The 26,392-nt window shown below is 41.2% G+C and overlaps 1 protein-coding gene across 1 annotated transcript; it reads left to right on the forward strand.

Annotated features, from left to right (window-relative positions):
* The first annotated feature begins 9,522 nt into the window (after positions 1 to 9,522).
* Positions 9,523 to 14,759, forward strand: LOC134646724 (uncharacterized). Its single transcript, XM_063500578.1, has 6 exons — positions 9,523 to 9,576; positions 13,082 to 13,196; positions 13,564 to 13,665; positions 13,858 to 14,025; positions 14,151 to 14,306; positions 14,545 to 14,759. The coding sequence occupies exons 1-6, from the start codon at positions 9,523 to 9,525 to the stop codon at positions 14,757 to 14,759; spliced, it is 810 nt and encodes a 269-aa protein (XP_063356648.1).
* The last annotated feature ends 11,633 nt before the right edge of the window (positions 14,760 to 26,392 follow it).

The raw sequence follows: 26,392 nt of genomic DNA on the forward strand, positions 1-26,392 counted from the left end.
ACATCCAGAGAAAATCTCCTCTAACGAAACCAAATTCCAAGAAATCCAAACATGGAAATGGTTGCCCACACATGTGATGATGCGCAGAGGTCCACCCGACCAGCCATCCTCAGGACTCCACGCATGCTCACATAAATGCACATACATCTGCACACACCCAGAGAAAATCTCCTCTAATGAAACCAAATTCCAAAAAATCCAAACGTGGAAATGGTTGCCCACACATGTGATTATGCGCAGAGGTCCACCCGACCACCAATCCTCAGGACTCCATGCATGCTCACATGAATGCACAGACATCTGCACACACCCAGAGAAAAACTGCACCAAAGAAACCAGATTTCAAGAAATCCAAACATTGAAATGCTTGCACACACTTGTGATTATGCGCAGAGGTCCACCCGACCAGCCATCCTCAGGACTCCACGCATGCTCACATGTATGCACAGACATCTGCACATATCCAGAGAAAATCTCCTCTAACGAAACCAAATTCCAAGAAATCCAGACATGGAAATGGTTGCCCACACATGTGATTATGTGCAGAGGTCCACCCGACCAGCCATCCTCAGGACTCCATGCATGCTCAAATGAATGCACATACATCTGCACACACCCAGAGAAAATCTCCTCTAATGAAACCAAATTCCAAGAAATCCAAACATGGAAATGGTTGCACACACATGTGATTATGCGCAGAGGTCCACCCGACCAGCCATCCTCAGGACTCCACGCGTGCTCAGATGAATGCACATACATCTGCACACATCCAGAGAAAATCTCCTCTAACGAAACCAAATTCCAAGAAATCCAAACATGGAAATGGTTGCCCACACATGTGATGATGCGCAGAGGTCCACCCGACCAGCCATCCTCAGGACTCCACGCATGCTCAAATGAATGCACATACATCTGCACATATCCAGAGAAAATCTCCTCTAACGAAACCAAATTCCAAGAAATCCAAACATGGAAATGGTTCCCCACACATGTGATTATGCGCAGAGGTCCACCCGACCAGCCATCCTCAGGACTCCACGCGTGCTCAGATGAATGCACATACATCTGCACACATCCAGAGAAAATCTCCTCTAACGAAACCAAATTCCAAGAAATCCAAACATGGAAATGGTTGCCCACACATGTGATGATGCGCAGAGGTCCACCCGACCAGCCATCCTCAGGACTCCACGCATGCTCACATAAATGCACATACATCTGCACACACCCAGAGAAAATCTCCTCTAATGAAACCAAATTCCAAAAAATCCAAACGTGGAAATGGTTGCCCACACATGTGATTATGCGCAGAGGTCCACCCGACCACCAATCCTCAGGACTCCATGCATGCTCACATGAATGCACAGACATCTGCACACACCCAGAGAAAAACTGCACCAAAGAAACCAGATTTCAAGAAATCCAAACATTGAAATGCTTGCACACACTTGTGATTATGCGCAGAGGTCCACCCGACCAGCCATCCTCAGGACTCCACGCATGCTCACATGTATGCACAGACATCTGCACATATCCAGAGAAAATCTCCTCTAACGAAACCAAATTCCAAGAAATCCAGACATGGAAATGGTTGCCCACACATGTGATTATGTGCAGAGGTCCACCCGACCAGCCATCCTCAGGACTCCATGCATGCTCAAATGAATGCACATACATCTGCACACACCCAGAGAAAATCTCCTCTAATGAAACCAAATTCCAAGAAATCCAAACATGGAAATGGTTGCACACACATGTGATTATGCGCAGAGGTCCACCCGACCAGCCATCCTCAGGACTCCACGCGTGCTCAGATGAATGCACATACATCTGCACACATCCAGAGAAAATCTCCTCTAACGAAACCAAATTCCAAGAAATCCAAACATGGAAATGGTTGCCCACACATGTGATGATGCGCAGAGGTCCACCCGACCAGCCATCCTCAGGACTCCACGCATGCTCACATAAATGCACATACATCTGCACACACCCAGAGAAAATCTCCTCTAATGAAACCAAATTCCAAAAAATCCAAACGTGGAAATGTTTGCACACACATGTGATTATGCGCAGAGGTCCACCCGACCAGCCATCCTCAGGACTCCACCCGTGCTCACATGAATGCACATACATCTGCACACATCCAGAGAAAATCTCCTCTAACGAAACCAAATTCCAAGAAATCCAAACATGGAAATGTTTGCCCACACATGTGATGATGCGCAGAGGTCCACCCGACCAGCCATCCTCAGGACTCCACGCATGCTCACATGTATGCACATACATCTGCACATATCCAGAGAAAATCTCCTCTAACGAAACCAAATTCCAAGAAATCCAAATGTGGAAATGTTTGCACACACATGTGATTATGTGCAGAGGTCCACCCAACCAGCCATCCTCAGGACTCCACGCATGCTCACATTAATGCACATACGTCTGCACACATCCAGAGAAAAACTCCACCAAAGAAACCAGATTTCAAGAAATCCAAATATGAAAATGTTTGCACACACTTGTGATTATGCGCAGAGGTCCACCCGACCACCAATCCTCAGGACTCCACGCATGCTCACATGAATGCACATACATCTGCACATATCCAGGGAAAATCTCCTCTAACGAAACCAAATTCCAAGAAATCCAAACATGGAAATGGTTCCCCACACATGTGATTATGCGCAGAGGTCCACCCGACCAGCCATCCTCAGGACTCCACGCGTGCTCACATGAATGCACAGACATGTGCACACATCCAGAGAAAATCTCCTCTAACGAAACCAAATTCCAAGAAATCCAAGCATGGAAATGGTTGCCCACACATGTGATGATGCGCAGAGGTCCACCCGACCAGCCATCCTCAGGACTCCACGCATGCTCAAATGAATGCACATACATCTGCACACACCCAGAGAAAATCTCCTCTAATAAAACCAAATTCCAAACAATCCAAACGTGGAAATGTTTGCACACACATGTGATTATGCGCAGAGGTCCACCCAACCAGCCATCCTCAGGACTCCACGCATGCTCACATGAATGCACAGACATCTGCACATATCCAGAGAAAATCTCCTCTAACGAAACCAAATTCCAAGAAATCCAAACATGGAAATGGTTGCCCACACATGTGATTATGCGCAGAGGTTCACCCGACCAGCCATCCTCAGGACTCCACGCATGCTCACATGAATGCACAGACATCTGCACATATCCAGAGAAAATCTGCACCAAAGAAACCAGATTTTAAGAAATCCAAACATGAAAATGTTTGCACACACTTGTGATCATGCGCAGAGGTCCACCCGACCAGCCATCCTCAGGACTCCACGCATGCTCAAATGAATGCACATACATCTGCACACACCCAGAGAAAATCTCCTCTAATAAAACCAAATTCCAAAAAATCCAAACGTGGAAATGTTTGCACACACATGTGATTATGCGCAGAGGTCCACCCAACCAGCCATCCTCAGGACTCCACGCATGCTCACATGAATGCACATACATCTGCACACATCCAGAGAAAATCTCCACCAAAGAAACCAAATTCCAAGAAATCCAATCATGGAAATGTTTGCACACAGTTGTGATTATGCGCAGAGGTCCACCCGACCACCAATCCCCAGGACTCCACGCATGCTCACATGAATGCACATACATCTGCACATATCCAGAGAAAATCTCCTCTAACGAAACCAAATTCCAAGAAATCCAAGCATGGAAATGTTTGCACACACATGTGATTATGCGCAGAGGTCCACCCGACCAGCCATCCTCAGGACTCCACGCATGCTCACATGAATGCACAGACATGTGCACACATCCAGAGAAAAACTGCACCAAAGAAACCAGATTTCAAGAAATCCAAACGTGGAAATGTTTGCACACACTTGTGATCATGCGCAGAGGTCCACCCGACCAGCCAAACTTTATACGGGTGTCCGCTCCCCAGGCTCCAAAATCCATGCCAGCCCTTGTCATGGTGTGGCACCGCCCACCAGGCGTGTGAAAGAAAGAAGAAAAAACCCGCACTGGGCCGCCTGGCCACCCTTTATACGGGTGTCCGCTCCCCGGGCTCCGAAAGCCTGGCCAGCCCTTGTGATGGGGTGGCACCGCCTACCAGGCATGTGAAAGAAAGAAGAAAAAACCCGCACCGGGCCGCCTGGCCACCCTTTATACGGGTGTCCGCTCCCCTGGCTCCGAAAGGCTGGCCAGCCCTTGTGATCGGGTGGCACTATTTCTGTTAATGAACAACATAAAAAAGAAAAAAAAGTGGAATCTGTAAACAGTTACTCAGAAAAGGATCCAGATGTTTCAAAATACCTCTCTGGCGAACGTTTCAATTCTGCAAACATAATAGAGATTGAAAATGTGACGTCATTCAGGGGTAAAACCGCAAAGGATTCTGGGAACGCGTGGCAAGCGGTACTAGCGCACGCAGACTTTCAATTGAAATCAGTTACACAGCGATAAAAAGAAACACAAAAAATGGCAAGAAGCTGTTGTACTATTAACTGCAATAGCCGGTCGCATGACAGCCACGGGAAGCCGACGGGTAAAGAGATCGGTTGGTATCGGATTACGTCGTTGAAGAGAAATTGTTCAAGCCATGTTTCCGAAGTAACAAAGAGCCGACGGATGGCCTGGATTGCAGCCATTCGAAGACCATATATAACGTCCAGAACACTCCAGCTCACATGTCTGCTCCAAGCATTCCCACAAAGGTCAGTGTTTTGTAGTAGTTAATACGTCATTTTTCTTAACATAATTGGTGATATAGGTTACAAGCAAATCTGGCGCTGAACAGAAATTGTCGCGCTATGCTCCTTTGTTTATTGTGCATAAATAGTGAATTGTCCTGACAGAATATTGCATTTCGCTTCTGTTATTACCATGGTACACTGACAAAAACCTATACTTTTATTCACAGGATAAAACAGTTTTTTTGTATCACTAATTGCCCAGTACGATTACAGCATACAATATTATTGTCACTGCTACGTTTCTGTAATGCGTACCAGAAATTATTTCCACTACTAATTAATTACCGTTGAGCTCAAAGGTCCTATTAATAAACGGTTAACGAATGTGTATTTATGAAGACGATTTGTGAGACTGGTAAACTTATGATACGTACGATGGTCTTTCGTTCTATACGGTGCATTTCAAGGTCCTGTACCCATCCGTCGGTAAACTGTACCTGGGCTTGTTGCAGGGACCTGAAGTTACTAAACTTCATGAGTGTATGCACTCACTCCAAGAACCGTATAATTATAAATATGTGCGTGGTGAAAGTTGGGCAGCACGCTGACGTCTTTTGTCCACTCTGTGTGCTCGTAAGGGTCTGACCCTTTCACTCCTTTGATTTTTTCCTCGTATCTTTTCTTTGACTTTTCATCAAGTCTGTCTTTGTACGGACCGGCATTGTTCTCCTTCATTTTTGTACATACCCTTTTTGGGGGGCAAAGAAAAAGCAAGAAGGTATTGGAACCGAAGAATGGACGTTTTGCGGTGCTGCAAATGCTTGCGTTTGATGCATTGCTTTGATTGTTTTGCCACTAGTGCCTGGCATGCAATGTGTGAAAGTCACGTGGTCTGTCAATCTCTATTGCTGCAATTAACGGACTAAAAGTCGTCCCTTTTCACCCCCATTTATGGATTTAAGCATCAAAGAATTTAAGGCTCTAAGAATCAAATTGGTGGTAAGATTCTAAATATATGTGACGTCATTATCCCGTAAGCCAATTAGGTTGTCACATGACATTTGTGGATCTCGGTATCTTTTTTACTTGGACAATTTATCTGTGAAGTTTCAATCTCTGTCATCAAACCTCATCTGAGGACAAAAACCACAAGAACAACATAAAAAAGAAAGAAAACCTACCTTAGAAACACGCTGGGTTACAGGAGACGGCAGCACTGCAGAGGTGAGGACAGGCATCTGTTTGAAACAGAGAAAACAATAAGCACAGTCATATAGACACATAAACACACACAGGCTCCGAAAGCCTGGCCAGCCCTCATGATGGGGTGGCACCGCCCCCAGGTGTGGAAAAGAAAGCAGAAAAAACCCGGACCAGGCCTCCTGGCCACGCTTTATATCGGTGGACCTCCCCCAGGCCTCACTGCCTTCCCCTTGCTTCTCAGAGAAACCCTCTACAGAAGACAAAACTTGTGAGTTCTGAATGTCCTGGTGAGTCTCCACCTGTTACAGGTGGGTGCAGCCTGCACTGTCTCGAGACAGACCAGACCAGCTGCACCACAGACACTTCAAACCTTATCTCAAGACAAACACTGAAAGAACAACATAAAAAAAGAAGAAAACAAACCCTAGAAACATGCCGGGTTACAGGAGACGGCAGCCGTGTAGAGGCTGAGTCTGTGTGAGTCTTTTTTCTGTTAATGAACAACAGAAAAAAGAAAGAAAACTTACCTTAGAAATCTGTAGGGTTGTTTTCTCTGAGACATGTTGGAATCTGTAAACAGTTACTCCGAAAAGGATCCAGATGTTTCAAAAATACTTCTCTGGCAAATGTTTCAATTCTGCAAACATAATTGCTGCAATTAATGGACTAAAAGTCATCACTTTTCACCCCTATTTATGGATTTAAGGATCAAAGGATCAAACTGGTGGTAAGATTCTAAATATATGTGATGTCATTATCCCGTAACGACATCACATATATAGGTTGTCACATGACATTTATCAGTAAAGTTTCAATCTCTGCCCCCCCGCCCAAAAAATAAATATGTGCTATTGCAATAACCGATGTTTTCTACAGTCATTTGTGCTAACAGATGGCAGCTGGGTCTTACTCTGCCCAGGCTGCTCTAACAAAGAAGAAGAAGAATGTAGACCTACAGTACCTTGAAAAACTTTCACACATTTTGTCACTTTACAACAACAAACGTAAATGGATTTTTTCTTAGATCTTCTGTGACAGGCCAACACAAAGTACCACATAACTGTAAAGTGGTATGAAAATGATACATGGTTTTCAGAATATTAAGCAAATAAAATCTGAAAAGTGTCATGTTGATTAGCTTTCAGTTTCCTGTACTCTGATACCCCTAAACAAAATCCAGTGATATCAATTGCCTTTAGAAGTCAACCAAATTAGACAAGTTTACCTGTGTGTAATTTAGTCTCATTATAAATACAACTGCTCTGTGACGGCCTCAGTAGTTTGTTACAGAACATTAATGAACAAACAGCTTCATGAAAACCAAGGAACTCACCAGGCAGGTCAGTGATAAAGTTGTAGATAAGTTTAAAGCACGGATAGGTTATAAAAAAAATATCCTGAGCTTTGAACAGCTCAAGGAGCACTGTTCAATCCATCATCCAAAAATGGAAAAGGTTTCCTACAACTGCAAACCTACCAAGATATGACCGTCCACCTAAACTGACAGACTGAGCAAGAAGAGCACTGGTCAGAGAAGCTTCCAAGAGGCCCACGGTCACTCTGGAGGAGCTGCAGAATTCTCAGGTGGGAGAATCTGTCCACAGGACAACTGTAAGTTGTGTACTCCACAAATCTGGCTTACATGGAAGAGTGGCAAGAAGAAAGCCAATGTTGACCGAAAGTCATAAAAAGTCCCATCTGCAGTTTGCCAGGAACCATGTAGGGGACACAGCAAACATGTGGAAGAAGGTACTGTGCTCAGACGAGACCAAAGTTAAACTTTTTGGCCTATATGAAAAGCACTACATGTGGCAGAAAAATAACACTGCTCATCACCCTGAACGTACCATCCCCACTGTGAAACATGGTGGTGGCAACATCATGCTGTGGGGATGTTTTCCTTCTACAGGGACAGAGAAGCTGGTCAGAGATGATGGGAAGATGGATGGAGCTAAATACATGGGAATTCTGGAAGAAAACCTGTTGGAGGCTGCAAAGGACTTGAGCTTGGGATGTAGATTTACCTTCCAGCAAGACAATGACCCTAAATATACAGTTAGAGCTTCAATGGAATGCTTTAGATCAAAGAATATCCATGTGTTAGAAGGGTCAGTCAAAGTTCAGACCTAAATCCCATTGAGCATCTGTGGCAAGAGTTGAACATTGCTGTTCAGAGACACTTTCCGTCCAATCTGTCTGAGCTTGACCTGGTTTACAATGAAGAATGGGCAAATATTTCAGTCTCTAGATGTGCAAAGCTGGTAGAGACATACTCCAAAAGACTTGCAGGTGTAACTGCAGCAAAAGGTGGCTCTATGAAGAGCAGGGGGGTGAATAGAAATGCAGCTATACTTTTCCAAATTTATTTGCTTAGAATTTTGACAACCATGTATTATTTTCATACCACTTCACAGTTATGTGCTACTTTGTGTTAATCTATCATAGAAAAGGTCAATAAAAAACATCTTTTCTTTGTGGTTGTAAGGTGACAAAATGTGTAAAAGTTCAAGAACTATGAATAATTTTTCAAGGCACCGTAACTTCAAATCACCACACAAGCACACATCAGTTCACATGCATGTACACATATGCAGAGTTAAAGTATATGTGTATATGCAACTTCAAAAGTTAAAGTAGAAAAAGAAAAAAAAAACTTTAGGAACAATATGGAATGAGTGATAATGTCATCACCATTCCATGATTTGGGATGGTGATGACATCCCAAATATTTGTTTCACTTTAAATCTGTTTTTTTTTTTCTTAATTGCAAAAACTGTAAAATTTGAATTCTCTTTTTCATCACTTCAGTGTCTCCTTCTTGTATCTTTGCTACACATTGGATATAATTTTTCTTACCAGGATGATGCATGATCTTTACTCTCAAATCATTTTAATGGCTTGTGAGGAAGTTGCCCCTCTGCTCCAAATTACTGTTTAATAGGCAATTTGTTCTTTACTCTAGTTTGTTCCTTGATTGTATTTTTGCAAATTTGGCTCAGGGGGATCTGAAAGCCAGGAGACAATTTATTGTATTGGCCACAAACAATCTAATGGAGGAAAATTTTTCCCATAAATATTAATAAAGATTTCTATCAGAGCAAAATATCTCTCTCTCTTAAGTATTTGCTCCTAACCACGTCCTAACCTAGCAGTCATATATAGCCTTTAATTAATCCTGCATTTTTTGTCAAAGACATTTGTCACCATGAAATTAATAGCTTAAAACAGCAACATATGAACAGATTCACTGAGTAATCAGAAAAGTTTAGCATGAATCTGGACATTAGATTTAAGCTTGAAGTTTTAACCTTATCAAATATCACTTGGTAGAAGCTCCTTACCATTTGAAGAAATCTCTTCTCAATCTGCTGTCCTCTTCTGCTTGCATCTTCTTCTTTTTTTCCATCTGAGAGTGACGTTATTCCATGTTAATTATTTTTTCTCCGTGAAAAACACAGCAACTCATCTGATCCCGGGGTGCCAAGGCCTCGAGCTCCGGATCTCAGCAGAAAAGTGCCAATAAAAGTTGCAGGCTGATCCAGGTATCAGTTTGACATAGGTTCTCCTCTGTGACATCACAGTTGGAACACCGTTACGCCTCTGCGTAACCATGGTTGCAGGGGGACGCTTTGGAGCTCTGCTGCTCAGCGGCAAAAGATTTCAGGTTAAACTCTAAAACCAAATAAAATCAATATACTGTATATGTGTGTAGTGTACCGCGCAAGCGTTCATTTTCTGGAAGAGGCTATAAAACGGACAGTTAAAAGGTGACCGATAGCAGCCATACTGAGGTGAGTTGTTGAGGATATGTCGAGCTGTCGATAAGCACGGCTGTTTTTGTGCTCTTATATACTGTTAGCCTGTTTTGGCTGGCGTTAGTGAAGCTGTTTTCAACTGGATGTCACATTGTTGAACTCTGATGATTAATGAATAAACTCTCGATGTGACGATGGTAGAATGTAATTGTAACCTTGTGTTAATTTAGTCGTTTGATACTGTTTAATATCCAGTCCATCTGTTTGGTGTTTTGTTTTTAACATGCCCTGGAATAATTTAAAGTTTTACAATGCCGGTGATTTACAACTCTAAATTTTCAGCTTTTTCCTTTTAAACAAATTTAAAGTGAAACAACACAAAACACTGCAAACCACAACACAATTAAATAGAAATATGAAAAAATATATAAAAACAAAAAGAAGATGCACATTCTCTGTCATATGGGCCTGCGTGAATAAACTTTCTGAATCCTTTATCATCCGCAACTGAAAATAGTTGTGGATGTGACGTTGTTGTCCCTGGCTCTCTTTCTCTCTCTTCCCCTCCTGCTCTGTTCCTGTGCTACTGAGAGTGTAACTACCGCCTATTAAATCTTGTTCTTGTTATTCTTTTAATGAATAGAGAGAACACAACTCAGTTAGTCAAAATATTTATAATTATTTTATTTAATCATCTCCCGGAAGAGAGAGACATGCACAGCCCAAAGCCATTTTGCAGATCTCTAGCATTAGAAACCAAAAATGTGTATCATATATAGAGCAGGGCGACATGACCAAAAATATTTATCACGATATACATTTGAAAATTTGCAATAAAGATATAACTGACGATATAATTGACGCGAGACGAAATATTTTACAACTCCACAACTTTAGTGCAAAAACTCCCCATCAATGTATTTTCACTTAAACAAGCAGCTTTTTTTAAATGTGCATTAAAGTTATATAAAAATTTAACAGTGCAAATGTCACGGATAATGGGAAAATACGGACTCAGTCGCAGAGCTCTGGATGCGAAGCAAACAGTGCGTTTATTTACAGTGCCCAAAAACAGTGTCTCAAAACACAAAGCGAAGTGCAAAGTCCAACAGTGATCTCCTCCAACTCCCAGTGGTGCGCAGGTGAGTTTCCAAAGTGATTATCCGAGTGTGTTTTCTCCTCCGAGAGCTTAATCCCGCGGGCTCCTTCTCTCCAACCCCCTGCTCCGTATCTCCTCCTCCTACAAACGAGCGAAAACAACAGGTGAGAGGGCTAGCCGGCTAAAGCTAAGTTGCAAGTAACAAACACTCTTTACTACCGAGCTTCAAGTACAATCACGACGAAGGATGATTAGTGACAGCTGGGTGGCAAATTAGGTGCAGGTGTGTCAGCCGCTGGGTGGAGACAGCAAGGGTAGGGAGGAGGAGAGAGTGAAACACACACAGGCCCCGGGAAGGACCGTCCGACCATGACCGCAAATGCAAATTCCTTGCTGAAGGTTTAACAAAAAGGCATTTCCAGCGGAAACTGGTCGACATATCCTCAGCATAACCATGTATAATATCCACAAAACTTAAAAATTGGTCATACACACACAATACCGTAATATTTTGTTGAAGCACAGTACGTATCACTCCGCGAGGCTCCTGCCTATGGTAGCCATAATGCTCCCACAATCCTTCAAGCGGTGCGACTTCGTAGCTTACCAAAGTTGTACTAAAACGTTCTTGACAGATTTTGAGCGCCATGTACCACATAAAATCGGTTTGGTAATAACAATAATAACGTCGCCGCCATGCTTTTTTCTGCCATGTGCGTATGAAAACAAAGGCACTGTAGCCAGGCTGACAAAAAGTGAGAGCACTGTTGAGCCAACCATCCCTTTAGCGTTAACTAGTAATGACTTCATGAACTTCTTTACAAATAAAATTTTAATCATTAGAGAAAAAATTAATCAAAATCATCTCACAGATGTAATATTGTCTACAGCTACTTTCAGTACCATTGATATTCATTTAGACTCTTTTTCTCCAATTGATCTTTCTGACTTAACTTCAGTAATTACTTCCTCCAAACCTTCAACGTGTCTTTTAGACCCCATTCCTACAAAACTGCTCAAAGACGTCCTGCCATTAATTAATGCTTCAATCTTAAATATGATCAACCTATCTCTAATAATCGGCTATGTACCACAGGCCTTCAAGCTGGCTGTAGTTAAACCTTTGCTCAAAAAGCCATTTTTAGACCCAGCAGTCTTAGCTAATTATAGGCCAATCTCCAACCTTCCTTTCAAAAATCCTTGAAAGAGTAGTTGTCAAACAGCTAACAGATCATCTGCAGAGGAATGGCTTATTTGAAGACGTCTTGATGCATTCTCAATCAATAAAAAAAAACAAAAAAAACAACAAAAACCACGATTTTTATTTTGTGTTATCAGTGCTGTCCTGGGGAGATATGAGGTCTTGTGTGACTTAAGGCTAATTCAGCTAATTGTTATGCATTTATTTTAAAAAGTTTGTCCCTGATAGGGCTTAATCATGTCATGTCTTTTATGTTAAAATCTTTGAGTGTATAGGTCCCAGGGAAAGGGTTGTGCGGATCTTCATCTTGGACAGCAGCAAAGGAGTCGACCAAAAAGTCCACTGGGAAGTTGGATGAAGAGGACATGGAAATAGCTGTTTGTCGCCACGGAGTCCTCTTAGCTGCATTTAACATGTTTCGAGGGGAGATCTTTGCTTACCCTCTTTTTCTCCAGAGGAAGTTGGCAGCTAGCGTCCCAGGACATATTACGTTCCTTTGCTCCGATGTGGCCTGTAAATATTTCCCATATTTAACCAAGGTGGCTCAGCAGTGCCCTGAGCTGAGGAACCTCTTGTCAATGCGTCCTTTTCTCTCCGTCATGCATGCAAAGGCTCACACTTGGAAATGCGAAGTATACTGCAGCTTGTAGTTTTGGATTAATTTGAGACATTTTGTTATAAAGTTGAATGAATTCAGCAGTCATGTATTGTGACCTCCTTTCTATAGATCAAATGGGGAGGTGCGTTTCAGGATGGGGCCGGTTCAACAGTTGGAGAAGAGGTGGAACAAGTAAACAGTTTCCTGTCTAGGGCGGCCATCACAACGAAATACATGTCTAAAGCAGGTATGTGTCCGTGTCTGAGATTCCACTCAGTCTCCTGCTCATTAATTCTTATTTGTATACTAACTGAAATGCAGGGCGAACAGACATGCTGACCCTCCTGGCTTTGGGGTGGAACAAAAGGAAAGTGGAACAACTGGGTCGCACTTTGAGCCAGAGATATCTAAAGGGGATTATTTTTCAAAACCCATTTTAATGTGTGTGGTAATGGGGGAAAAACACCAGTACTCTTTTAGTGTCAATATGAATGACATTTATTAATGTATTCTTAGATCATAAGGATCCTTAGAGAACAAGTGGAGAGCCTGAATGCGGCCAAAGATGAGCTGGGTGTGGATGACGACACACTGCAGCAATGGGTGGCCGATGTGCAGAAATGGGCTGAAGGTGAGTCTCAATATAATGCACTCATGTATAACAGTAGGACCCACCATGGCCTCATTAAAGAACTTAAGGTAGAATTAATATCTTTCTGACAGTGTCAACAAACAATGAAAAATAAGCCTTGTAAAAGCAGAATTTATGGCAGAGTTGTTGTGTTTGATCAAATTGGATTGGACCTGGGTTGAAATGATGTCGTACTAGTTGGTTTTATAAACCTGAACACCAACATAATTGTTATCTAATGATAATGCAGCACATGAAGGCTACAGATGTCTTATAATGAATGTCATCAAGTCAGTGATTACAAAGTCCACTGTAGTTTGGTGACTGTTACTCATCCTGTATTCTGATTAATATTCCTCTCACTTAGAAAGTGATCAAACTGATGGCAGCCTTGGAGCGTTGCAGGCACGAATAGAGGAGCTTGTCGTCATCATCAGAGTGCGAACACAAAGTCTTTACAGACAAAATGGTACGTCCCAGTTTCTTTGAAATGGACCGTTTGATACTTAGTTTGTACAGCTACTTTGTAAACAGAATAAAATCAGATCCAGGTTTGTTTAAGCTGGATGTGATTTGTTCTAGCAAACAAATTGATGAGTGTAGATTAAAATGTAACTATATACATTATGTGAAGGTGTGAATTTTTTATGATTATTTACAGATAGCAACAAGAGGCGACACAGAATTCGCAAGGTCATCTTAGTTGAGAAGAAACGCTTGGCGGCTGCTGTTGACGACTACAACAAGCTTGCTGAACCAACAAAGCAAATCGTATCCAGTGATGCCCTCATGCAGACCGACATTTGGCCCTGGCAGAGCACAAGTGAACGTAAGCTCTTGATTTATAAATATCCTTTTTAAACAAACTTCCAGTATCTGAGCAGTAGTTGAATGTTTTGTTCTTGAATCATAATATGCTACTATGTTTTCCCATCTGATGTTGTTAAACTGTAGCTGCTGCAGACCTCCAGACAAAGAGAAAGATCTTTGAGAAGGTGATGGCTGTGAGGCGCCTGAGAGAGGAGGAGATGATCCTTTGCAGGGAGATGCGGCATCACTGGACAGTGTTGCGAATGCGATCTGTGGTGTTGGGGACAATCTCCTCAGACTGTAAGCACTTTATTTATTTATTAATTTTTTGATGAATCGATTGAAAATAAGAGCAGATGCTAAAGTCTTACTGGATCTTTTACCTATATCTAGATTGCTAGCTAACACTGCCTTCTCCCTTTAAAAAAAAAAGTTTAATTACAGGATCCTAATTCCTTGTGTTTATGAGGTGAGGTTTTTTATTTGTTTGTTTGTTTGTTTTTGTTACTTATATTTATTTGTTTTGTTCCTTTTACAGCCTCCCTTGTTGGCATGTCGGAGGATGCACAGAAGGGACTCTGTAGCCTGGTTTTAAAAAAACAAAGTGAACTGAAAGCTGAAATGCTCAAAGTAAAGGACACGTACAAGAGAATCCTCAGCCACCAACCACTCCTGGAAATGGACTCGGAGGAGGAGGAAGACATTCCAGACGATGCCACTGAGAGTGATTTGAGCACTTCTGATGAAGACTGATTGTGTCATCATTGATGTTATTTTTGGTAAAATAAAAAGTTAATCACATCTGTTTAATGTGATTTTTCAACAGACATTTTACATTTTGAGAAGAAAAATGGAATTTCCTTGGTGCAGTTGTTTACCCTGAATCATTCTTTCCCATCTAATTTAATGACTAGTGTACATGTTCAGATACGATAACATAATTTAATTTATGGGATGCTTTCTGGGCTGCTCAAATTATCACAAAATTTAAAAGCACCAGGCAGCACACTCACAAGTAAATTTTTTGTTCAGTGTTTTGTCGAAGAAATCAACAAGTACAATTGAGATGTTTGCTGTAGTGGTGTGTTTGTTAAGAAGCATGCCAGCACACTGGTGAACTGACAGTCCCAGAATGCACCCGAGCCAGTGACTCGCCCCAGAGCAAATGAAATTGCTTATATAGAAAGACAACCGTCATCAAAGAAGAAGTAAAAGAGTAGGAAACAAATGGTAAGGGAAGGTACTGTGGGGTAGGAAAGAAAGGCCAGAGCCATGCAAAATGACCTCCAGCAGGCCACAAATGTGCACATGTCTGCTCAAACGGTCAGAAACGGACTCCATGAGGGTGGTATGAGGGCCCGACGTCCACAGGTGGGGTTGTGCTTACAGCCCAACACCGTGCAGGATGTTTGGCATTTGCCAGAGAACACAAAGATTGGCAACTTTGCCACTGGTGCCCTGTGCTCCTCACAGATGAAAGCAGGTTCACACTGAGCACTTGTGACAGAGTCTGGAGACGCCGTGGAGAACCTTCTGCTGCCTGCAACATCCTCCAGCATGACGGTTTGGCAGTGGGTCAGTTTTGGTGTGGGGTGGCATTTCTTTGGGGACCGCACAGCCCTCCATGTGTTCGGCAGAGGTAGCCTGACTGCCATTAGGTACTGAGATGAGATCCTCAGACCCCTTGTGAGACCATATGCTGGTGCGGTTGGCCCCGGGTTCCTCCTAATATAAGACAATGCTAGACCTCATGTGGCTAGAGTGTGTCAGCAGTTCCTGCAAGACGAAGGCATTGATGCTGTGGACTGGCCCGCCCATTCCCCAGACCTGAATCCAATTGAGGACATCTGGGACATCATGTCTCGCTCCATCCACCAACTGCACCACAAAATGTCCAGGAGTGGGCAGATGCTTTAGTCCTGGAGTCTGGGAGGAGATCCATCAGGAGAGCATCTGCCACTTCATCAGGAGCATGCCCAGGTGTTGTAGGGAGGTCATACAGGCATGTGGAGGCCACACAGACTACAGATCCTCATTTTGACATGTTTTAAGGACATTACATAAAACCAGATTAATGATTCTGTATTGCATTGATCAAGGAACCAACCCAATAGGAGCTAAAGGAATCCTCTTGACATTACTTCACTCAGTAAGTTTATATTATGTTTAATGTGCATTTTCTTCATCAGTTTAGAACATAACATGTTAGCGCTCCCTGGTCCTTTTTGGAGACAGATCCTGAGACAGCAGGCAGCTATGGAGAACTCGTGTCAGCTGTGGTAATTAAGGAATACTTTGATTTAATATTGATTTCATGACAACTATCCTCAGGCACATATTCCTGGATATATATAATGACACAAGTAAACTCCCATTTTAGAATCATTGCCTTCTTTGATCTGACTTATTGCCTCAGACTTTAGTCCAGTGTCCCCAAAAGTATAGAAAATCCATGACACTGGGTAAGAGGCCTTTATCATGTTATAAGTGAGAGAGTTTGGTGTAACAGTGGTTGAAAATGCCAAATCAATCCACAACATACTGCCATTCCCCAGCTGTAACCTGCATATGCATCAAACCAAAATCCAGTATCATAGCCACATGATAGACATAAAGATGAGGTTAAAAGGGTTGTATCATTTTGCCAGATAGCTTCGTCCCAAAAAAGATAAACATTCTTCAAAAACAAAAGTTTGTGAATATTTGCTGTATTGCCAGGCCTAAACCAACCTGTTAAACTTATCAAATTATTGTCATAGATATGAACCTATTGATTGAAACAGAATAATCCATTGAAGCCTCCATCATCATCCAAGATCACTGTTATTATTCAGATTATTTTATCTCTATTTTCCTCTAGAATGTTTTGAAAATCAGCATTTGATCAATAGACTTTTTAAAAGTTTATTTTGATCCTATTGTTTACGTGTGTAATTGCATTTTTATTGAAATTATGACAGGAAAACCCTCAATCAAATTGTATCTTTGGTATCTAATAATAATATTAACAATAATGTTACATATGTAATATGTACACAATAATAATGTGCAAACAAACAAGAAAAATAGCAAAATTTTTTCTAATACCCTGTATATAAAAACCACATATGACCACAACTCCAAATGTGCAATTGTCACTGCATCTAAACATGACGAGATGGAAGAGAACTGGATATCAGCTCGTCTCACAGCTGCTATCCAGGCTAGACGCCTTCGTTTGGTAACATCCGATACACGAGCTGCCTCATGTTGCTTCCAGGTTGGGAAAGAATGAAAAGACAAACCCTTTTCAAGCTTATTCTCTTGCCGGTCGTGCGATTGAACATTGCAGCCGACCACACAGCAAATACGAACCATGGCTGTGCCTTCGCCTATGGGCTCAAAATGTGGTCATAAATATTTTGTACTTGTAAATCAGGATTTGTATGTGTAAAAAGAATTTGTGTGTGCGTAAAAAAGATTTGTATGTGTAAAAAGAATTTGTGTGTGCGTAAAAAAGATTTGTATGTGTAAAAAGAATTTGTGTGTGCGTAAAAAAGATTTGTATGTGTAAAAAGAATTTGTGTGTGCGTAAAAAAGATTTGTATGTGTAAAAAGAATTTGTGTGTGCGTAAAAAAGATTTGTATGTGTAAAAAGAATTTGTGTGTGCGTAAAAAAGATTTGTATGTGTAAAAAGAATTTGTGTGTGCGTAAAAAAGATTTGTATGTGTAAAAAAGATTTGTGTGTGCGTAAAAAAGATTTGTGTGTGCGTAAAAAAGATTTGTGTGTGCGTAAAAAAGATTTGTGTGTGCGTAAAAAAGATTTGTATGTGTAAAAAAGATTTGTGTGTGGACTTAGCCAAAAAAAACCTGCAAGTTACAAGTACGCATTTTGACCCTATTTTTCTTCCTTTCATCTGATTGGTCAATGTCATGTCAATCACAAATGTAACAATTCAATCAGAGAACAGATGGGTTTGGCTGTCGGAGGGGCACTTTTTTGAACTGCAGGTCCTTGAAGGGTAATACAGTTTGAAGCTGGAGGATCTCTATATAAATATCCGATAGCAGCTAGGTCCGCTAACTTTCAGCAGCTGTTGAAAGGATAAAGTTGTGGTATGTCAGTGGTTAGAAATACCATCATTACTTTAGGATTAGTTTAACACAAAGTCATGGCTGACCCGGGACCATTGCTGTGAGTCACAGTGCGCAGCATAAAAGTCCTTTCACATCGGAAGCAGGATGTGCTGCTAATGCTAACTAAAAGCTAAGGATCCAGAATTTGTTGCGCTGGCTGCTGGGCTCTGTGGGTTTTTGCAGCAGCTCTACCTGTACTAGATGCACCTGCTCCTTGTCGTTTCTATCTCTGACTTTATGTCCTCTACAAGAGTTTCTGGGGTTTTTTTGCTAGTTCTTCAAATGTTCAATAAAAACATGTATGCTAATTCATAACGAAGAAAGCTTTGTAATGAAGACTGTCATTTCCAAAACACTGCCCACCCCGCGGTCCGCAGCGCTGTTGAAAAGGCTGTGGAAGTCCCTGTATTAAGCACGTAGACCTGTGACACAAAAATCACCAAACTCAGACGACCACAGACTGTTTTCCTTCGTGGTGATGAAGGGAAACGCTGGGTTGGCATGTAAAAGGGCATTTATTCCCTTCAAAGACCTGCAGTTCAAAAAAAGTGCCCCTCCGACAGGCAAACCCATCTGTTCTCTGATTGGATTGTTACATTTGTGATTGACATGACATTGACCAATCAGATGAAAGGAAGAAAAATAGGGTCAAAATGCGTACTTGTAACTTGCAGGGTTTTTTTGGCTAAGTCCACACACAAATCTTTTTTACACATACAAATCTTTTTTACGCACACACAAATCTTTTTTACACATACAAATCTTTTTTACACACACACAAATCTTTTTTACACATACAAATCCTGATTTACAAGTACAAAACTGATTTACAAGTACAAAATATTTATGACCACATTTTGAGCCCATACTTCGCTCCTTTTTCGATAATTTTTTTCCAAAGATTCTTTCTTTTGTTATCAATAGTTCTCATCATGCTGATTGATGTCCAAGGGGTCTCCTTTCCCATAAGTTTGATTCTAATTCCTACCGCGGTGATGTTAAATTGCGGTGAAACGTCATCATAACAGCTTTGACTGGCAGCTGCAGTCACGGAGAAACTTGCGTATCTCTGTTCGGGAATAGCAGATAGAGCGTAGGCTCTGAGAGGAGGGCCAGCGTTTACGTTACGAAAACACGACCGAGTGTTTTAAACTGACAGCCTGAGGTGTTCTTCAGTGAACTGGACTACCCGACAGAAGGACCCGAGGCCCCGCTGCACTTTTTCGGTAAGTTAAACGTGTTTGTAAGCTAATCCGTAACTACCGTCCTTAGCTAGGTCCTGAGAGCTAGCTAGCTAAAATGAGCACTCGACTGTCGGGATTCGTTTAGCCAATCTGTGCAGGTGAATGAATTTACTAAAGAAATCAAGAGAAACGCCCCGGGTTGCTCAGTTACTAATTACTGTTACTGTACTTTTATTACAAGTATTATACTTCAAAAAACAACAGGCTGCACCCTGCTGCAGCTCCTGTGCAGAGGTGAATATTAAATATGTGCAAACAGAAGCATGCTTTCAGTCTCTTGTCACATCTGTAAAGACAGTAACATTTTTTTAAAAGCTTGTACTTCAGTAACTCCTCATTAATCAGGAACTATGGATTAAAGTACTGTAGTGTACTGTAATACTGAAAAAAAATGTAAGAGAAGAACTTCAGGTCCCGAGTGTGTGAGGACATTAGAATCAGCTTTATTTCAATGTTGATGTATAAAATTTATATTTGAGTTTGATGGTTCTGTTCTCTTTGTGATTACAGGAGCTGCCCTCAGATTCAGACCTCAGCACCACCCAGTGACAGCAGACAGATCATCCAACATGTTCATATGTTAACTGCAAAATGAACTGATGAAAACAGTACAAAGGTTAAAGTACCACATGTGCTGTCAGTGAAAGCTGCAGCTGTTTTATTGATAAAGTTAAAGACAAAAAAACAAAAGGATTAATCACTCATGTAACTGTGTCACTATATATCAGCATTAACAGGACCTCAGTTTGGCGTTTCACAAAGCTGCTGATCTCAGACCTGCACAGCTTCCGTTTTAAACACTTGATGTACTCAGCTGCATGAAGAGCATATGAGATTTTCTCTAACACAATTTAATAAAACATGATGAAGGTCAAAGGTCGTCACTTGTATGTTGAACTACAAACTTGTCATCTGGAATTCTTTCACAGTTTTTTGCACATAGTGTGTTATTTACCATAAAGTGATTCAGAGTTATTCATGCCAGAGTAACCAGAGAGGATCATATATTTTTAAATATATAACTTTCTACAGGACTGAATATATTATGTTCATGTAAAAGTCCAGAGCCTCTGGGGAGTATCCGAGTATTTATAACATTACACAAAGCAAAGGTCTCCATCACAGTGTTCATGAAATGCTGGGTTTATCCATCTCCTGGGGCGGGCCTACAGAGGAGTGCTGAAGATTTCCCTGTGAGGGAGCTGCTGGTGATCAATGCCATGAGCTTCAGTCTTCCTGTTGTTTCTTAAATGATGCCTCTTTCAGCGGGTCAACAGAACTTCTGGCACAGGACAGCTGTGATGAAAGAAAGAGAAGAAGTTTCTCCAAACCTCTGGACCCAGGAAACCCAGCTTGGTCCTGATGGTCTCCCTCACTAGTTTCTCTCCAGGGTGAATGTAGCTGTTGATATAATATGGATTATTATTAAATGAAAAGAACAAATCGCACTACACTACTGAAACCTCATGCTGCTGTTTTTAAAGTCTCCATGTTACCAGGCTGTAGAGGGCTCTGAAGATTTAAACAGTTTTAGATCCATTACACTCACAGTCTTATGTTAAAATCTCAAAGGACAGCATTATATTTTTGATATTAACAGTAACTCTGGGCCTCTGTAGAGTGTCTGTGAAGGTTCTCAGTCATCCAGGTCATCGTAGTCAAAGGAGTTTGCAAAGAAAAGCGACTGGACTTCTTTAAGTTGCTTGAAGACGTTTCACCTCTCATCCGAGAAGCTTCTTCAGTTCTAAGGTCAAATGGCCGAGAGTCCCAGATTTAAACCCAGTGGGAGTATCCCCCCAAAGAGGGACAAAGGACCCCCTGGTGATCCTCTAATCACATGAGCCAAGGTGTGAAAACGGGTGTGGGACCTAATCAGCCAGGGTTTTGGGTGAGCTCATTGTGAAACCTGGCCCCACCTTGTCATGTGAATTCCTGAGGTCAGATGGCCCAGGATGTGAGTGGGCATTAAGGCGTCTGGGGAGGGAACTCAAAACTGGATTATAGGTGGCAGACAGTTGGTGTCGTAAACCACCGCCTCTGTTCAAAGATGGTCGCTCACAGTGGACATAGATGGCCTCTTTCACTCCTCTTTCAAACCATCTGTCCTCTCTGTCCAAAATGTGAACATCAAATCAAATCACTTTTATTGTCACATCACATGTGCAGGTACACTGGTACAGTACATGTGAGTGAAATTCTTGTGTGCGAGCTTCACAAGCAACAGAGTTGTGCAAAATACAATAATGTAAAACAAGCAAAATATAAAAATGGCTAATCTAAAAAGTAATAAATATATGTACAATATGTAAAGGTATATACATTACTGAATGTGTATACTAAATATGTTTTTCTACGTGTGTGTGTTTGAGTGTGTATATAGTATGTGTATACATGTTTTACAAATGAAATAAAGTAAACAATAAAATAAGATATATAAAATATACAGAGGTTGGTATGTGCAAAACAGTGGTATTTATATACAGTATGGAGTGCATAATGTTGAAGTTCCAGTAGTGAGGGTGAGGTGTCTATGACGTGTTCAGCAGTCTGATGGCCTGATGGAAAAAGCTGTCTCTCAGTCTGCTGGTACGGGACCGGATGCTGGTACGGGACCGGATGCTGCAGAACCTCCTTCCTGATGGAAGTAGTCTGAACAGTTTATGGCTGGGGTGACTGGAGTCCTTGATGATCCTCTCCGCTTTCCTCAGGCACCGCTTCCTGTAGATGTCTTGGAGGGAGGGAAGCTCATCCTGGCATCCTCGAAAGAGTGACCTTTATCCTTAAGATGCAGATGGACTGCTGAGTCTTGTCCTGTGGAGGTGGCTCTTCTATGTTGTGCCATGCGCTTGTGAAGTGGCTGTTTGGTCTCTCCAATGTAGAGGTCTGGGCATTCCTCGCTGCACTGTACAGCATACACCACGTTGTTAAGTCTTTGTTTTGGAGTTTTGTCTTTCGGGTGAACCAGTTTCTGTCTGAGTGTGTTGCTGGGTCTGAAGTACACTGGGATGTCGTGCTTGGAGAAAACTCTCCTGAGTTTCTCTGATACACCGGCTACATAGGGGATGACAACGTTGTTGCGTCTGTCTTTCTTATCCTCCCTCGCTGGTGTCTGATCTTCTTTTCTGTGCCTCTTTGCTGACTTTATGAACGCCCAGTTAGGATAACCATATGTTTTGAGTGCTTCCTTTACGTGTGTGTGTTCCTTCTTTTTTCCCTCAGGCTTAGAGGGAACATGTTCTCGGCCATTTGACCTTAGAACTGAAGAAGCTTCTCGGATGAGAGGTGAAACGTCTTCAAGCAACTCAAAGAAGTCCAGTCGCTTTTCTTTGCAAACTCCTTTGACGCCTCTGTAGAGTGTGCAGCTGATCTCATCTCTGTCTAAAAATGGATTAAAAAAAACATAAGAAGTGCTATATCCTTCAATAATACAGATAATATTAGATTAACAGGTGTGTAGCATCGCTAACTAGCTAGCAAAAAGCCTCCAACACAGTGCGTATGCTAGCGGCTAATCTAGCAAATGAATTAACAACAGAGTCATTTTAGAACTATAAGATGATAAGCTGTGTGTCTTCTTTTATAACAGTGACATGGTTGTATTTACCTTAATTAAACGAGTCAGTCGCGGTAAACCAGCAAAAGAACTGGAGCAGCCGGGCTACGTAAAAAGTGTAGAGGGGCGTGTTTGCGGTCACGTCCAGCGGATGTGTGGGTGGGAGCGTTACACAGTCGCTCCACCTCAAGTCACTACTGCGCAGACTTGCACAATGGCGGTGTCGCGTCGTCCATCTTTTCCAAGAGCACTTTTTTTTTTTTTTAAATTAATTAACAATTGGAACAATACAGTCACAAACAACATAACACAATACAGTGCAAATGAACTCTCGTGGAGGATAAATAAAAAAGAACACAGTCAATACAACAAAACTAACAGCAATATGGGGGGAGGGGGCTAGACAAAAATTCACAGTATTAACGGGGAAGAATTAAAAAAAAGAGCACAGGTTGACACACAATAGAGGTAATGATCAAAACAGTAGCAAATGGGAAATGTCATCATAGATTGTGGCAAATCTGCTTGACTTCAGTTTTTTAAGTGACATGAAATAATGTTTGAAGTCATTGATGAACCATGTAAAGGATGGTTTTCTATTCCTCCATTTACAACAATGGATATGGTATTTACCTAACAGGATGACAATGTTAATTACAGTAGAGACAGATGGATGTTGTTTAGCCATATAGAAAATAATATCAGAAATATTAAACTGGGGGATACCATTAATCTTGAGGGATAACCAGCTGTGTAGTTCTAACCAAAAGGCAGCTGATGCAGGACATGAGAAAAACAAATGGTGTAATGATTCACATGCTGAATCACAAAATGCACACTGATTAACCTCAAATTTAAACCTCCTCTTTAGAAATTCAGACACAGGATATATATTATTAATTATCTTGAAATGAGTTTCCTTTACTTTTGGGGAGACAGGCCACTTGATGAATTTTGAGAACGCCTTTTCCATGAGTGACTGATCCCCATGAAGGGCCTGCAAATATCTACCTGAGTTAAACCCCTGGAAAAGAATAGATTTGAAATTCACACTGATAAATTTATTGTTACATTTACTATCATTTAGGTTGCAGTTACCAATTTTTAAGCTTGGCAGCGCTGGATTGACCTCAGAATGTAGCATTGTGTTGCGTATCAGCTGCCTTAGGGCCAAAGGGATAGCACAGCAAACTTTTCTGTATTCTTTTAATGGACAATTAAAGTCGTGTCTCTTTGAGAAAGACACGTAATCCAATAAAGCACCACTCGAATCCAGCAAGTCAGTTACAAACAAGATACCACTCTCAAACCAATTCCTGATAAATAATGTCTTTTTGTTAGCAGTTATCACTCTATTGTTCCATAGGGTAGACATGTGAGGAGAAAGGTTGTGTGTAAACATCATTTTCCAAAAATGAAGAATCTGTTTGTGAAAATTAGAGAGTGTAACAGGTATTTTACTAGTTACAAAGTCACATCTTAATAGAAAATCAATTCCTCCTAGTTCCTTAAATAAAGATCTGGGTATATGAAACCACATGGAATCAGACTGAGATAAACAAGCTCTGAGCCAGTTGATCTTAAAAGTTCCAATCATTGATTCAAAGTCTAAGGCTCTAACACCACCCTTCTCATAATCTTTAACCAACTGTGATCTCTTAATATAGTGGGTTTTGTTTTTCCACAGGAATTGAAAAATAATTGAGTTGGCTTTCCTAATATTTTGGGGAGAAATATAAAGAGAATGACATGGGTAAATTAATTTAGAAATACCTTCAGCTTTGGAAAGGATGACTCTGCCAAATATAGTGATATCCCTGGTCAACCAACGACTAAGGGATTTCTTCATGTCGACGATACGATTGCAGATATTGTTGTCTTCTCTTCGGGACATATTTTTAGAAATCACTATACCTAAATATTTAACTTCCAATTCTACTCTTATAGGTACGCTATATTAGAATCAGAACACGTGTGAATAGGTAACAATTCACATTTGTTAATATTCAGACACAGTCCTGACGCCTGGGAGAATAATGAGATGGTGTTAAGCGCTTTAGCTACCATGGATTTATCTCTTAAAAACAGTGCAGTATCGTCAGCAAACTGGCTCATTTTGAATTCCTTGTCAAAAATGTTAATACCATGTAAATCAGGGTCTTTTTGGATGATAAGTGCCAGCAGTTGAGAGGTTAATATGAACAATTTGGGGTAAATAGGGCATCCCTGACGGATACCTCGCTGCACTTCAAACCTAGGTGTCATTCCAGGGTTAAGCGAAACAGAGCTAAAAATGTTACTGTAAAACATTTTGATCACATTGCAAAAGTTTACCCCAAAACCCAGGAAATGCAAGCCTTTAAGCAGGAAGGGATGTTCAACCGTGTCAAAAGCCTTATAAAAGTCCAAAAACAACACCAAGCTTTCAGTCTTTATATACTGGCGATAATCAAGCATATCAAAAATCAATCTAATGTGATTGTGTATATGTCTTCCTTTTATAAACGCCGACTGACATTCATCCACTAAATGTGTTAAACAATCATTTAAGCGGTTCGCATAGACATGAGCCAGTAATTTATAATCATTACACAGAAGGGTTATGGGTCTCCAATTATCCAGAAGTAGTTTGTCTTTGTTGGGTTTTGGAATTAAAGTGATTAGACCTTGTTTCATTGTAGGTGAAAGATTAGTTGATGAGATACATTCTAAGTATGCACTGTAAAGCATTAATCTAATGTCATGCCAGAAAAAGGAGTAAAATTCCACTGTTAGCCCATCAATTCCTGGTGATTTGCCCCTGGGCATTTGTTCGATTGCCTTGTCCAGCTCTTCAATTGCGAGTTTACTCTCCGTACGATCCTTTACATCCACATCCAATGTCCCATTAAGGCCTCTAAGACTTTCCAAAACCACAGTGCCATTCTCCATTGAATGAAGTATTTCCACGTTTATTTTGTCATGGTCCTCAGTCAAAACCCCCTTGATATTCAGTGATTGAATCTTCTTGTTTGCTTGTCTGTGTTTCTCTAAATTAAAAAAGTAGGAAGAGTTTTTCTCGCCCTCCTCAATCCATCGGGCTCTTGAACGAACATAGGCACCATTGGCTTTCTCTAAGAACAGTTTATCTAGTTGAGATTGAAAAGTGTTTAGTTGTATTTGTTCATCCAGAGATAAATCCTGTTTGCAGCATAGCCTGTTAATTCCCTCAATAATGCTTTGTTGCTCCTGTCTTTTCTGTTTAACAATGGATTTGCTAATTTGAACTGCTATCTGTTTAACTTGAAATTTAAACCATTCCCATTTGCTCACATGTGACATATCTAATTTGTCAATTTCCACAATTAAGTTTCTCACTTCAAGGCAGAAGTTGTCATTATGCAGAAGGTTGTTGTTAAATTTCCAAATAAGGGATTGATGTTTCACCTTGGTTAATGAGATGAATAAGGAAATCAAACAGTGATCAGTTAGA

The sequence above is a fragment of the Pelmatolapia mariae genome, linkage group LG17 (genome assembly GCF_036321145.2).
Source record: "Pelmatolapia mariae isolate MD_Pm_ZW linkage group LG17, Pm_UMD_F_2, whole genome shotgun sequence".
In the NCBI taxonomy this organism is placed as follows: domain Eukaryota; kingdom Metazoa; phylum Chordata; class Actinopteri; order Cichliformes; family Cichlidae; genus Pelmatolapia; species Pelmatolapia mariae.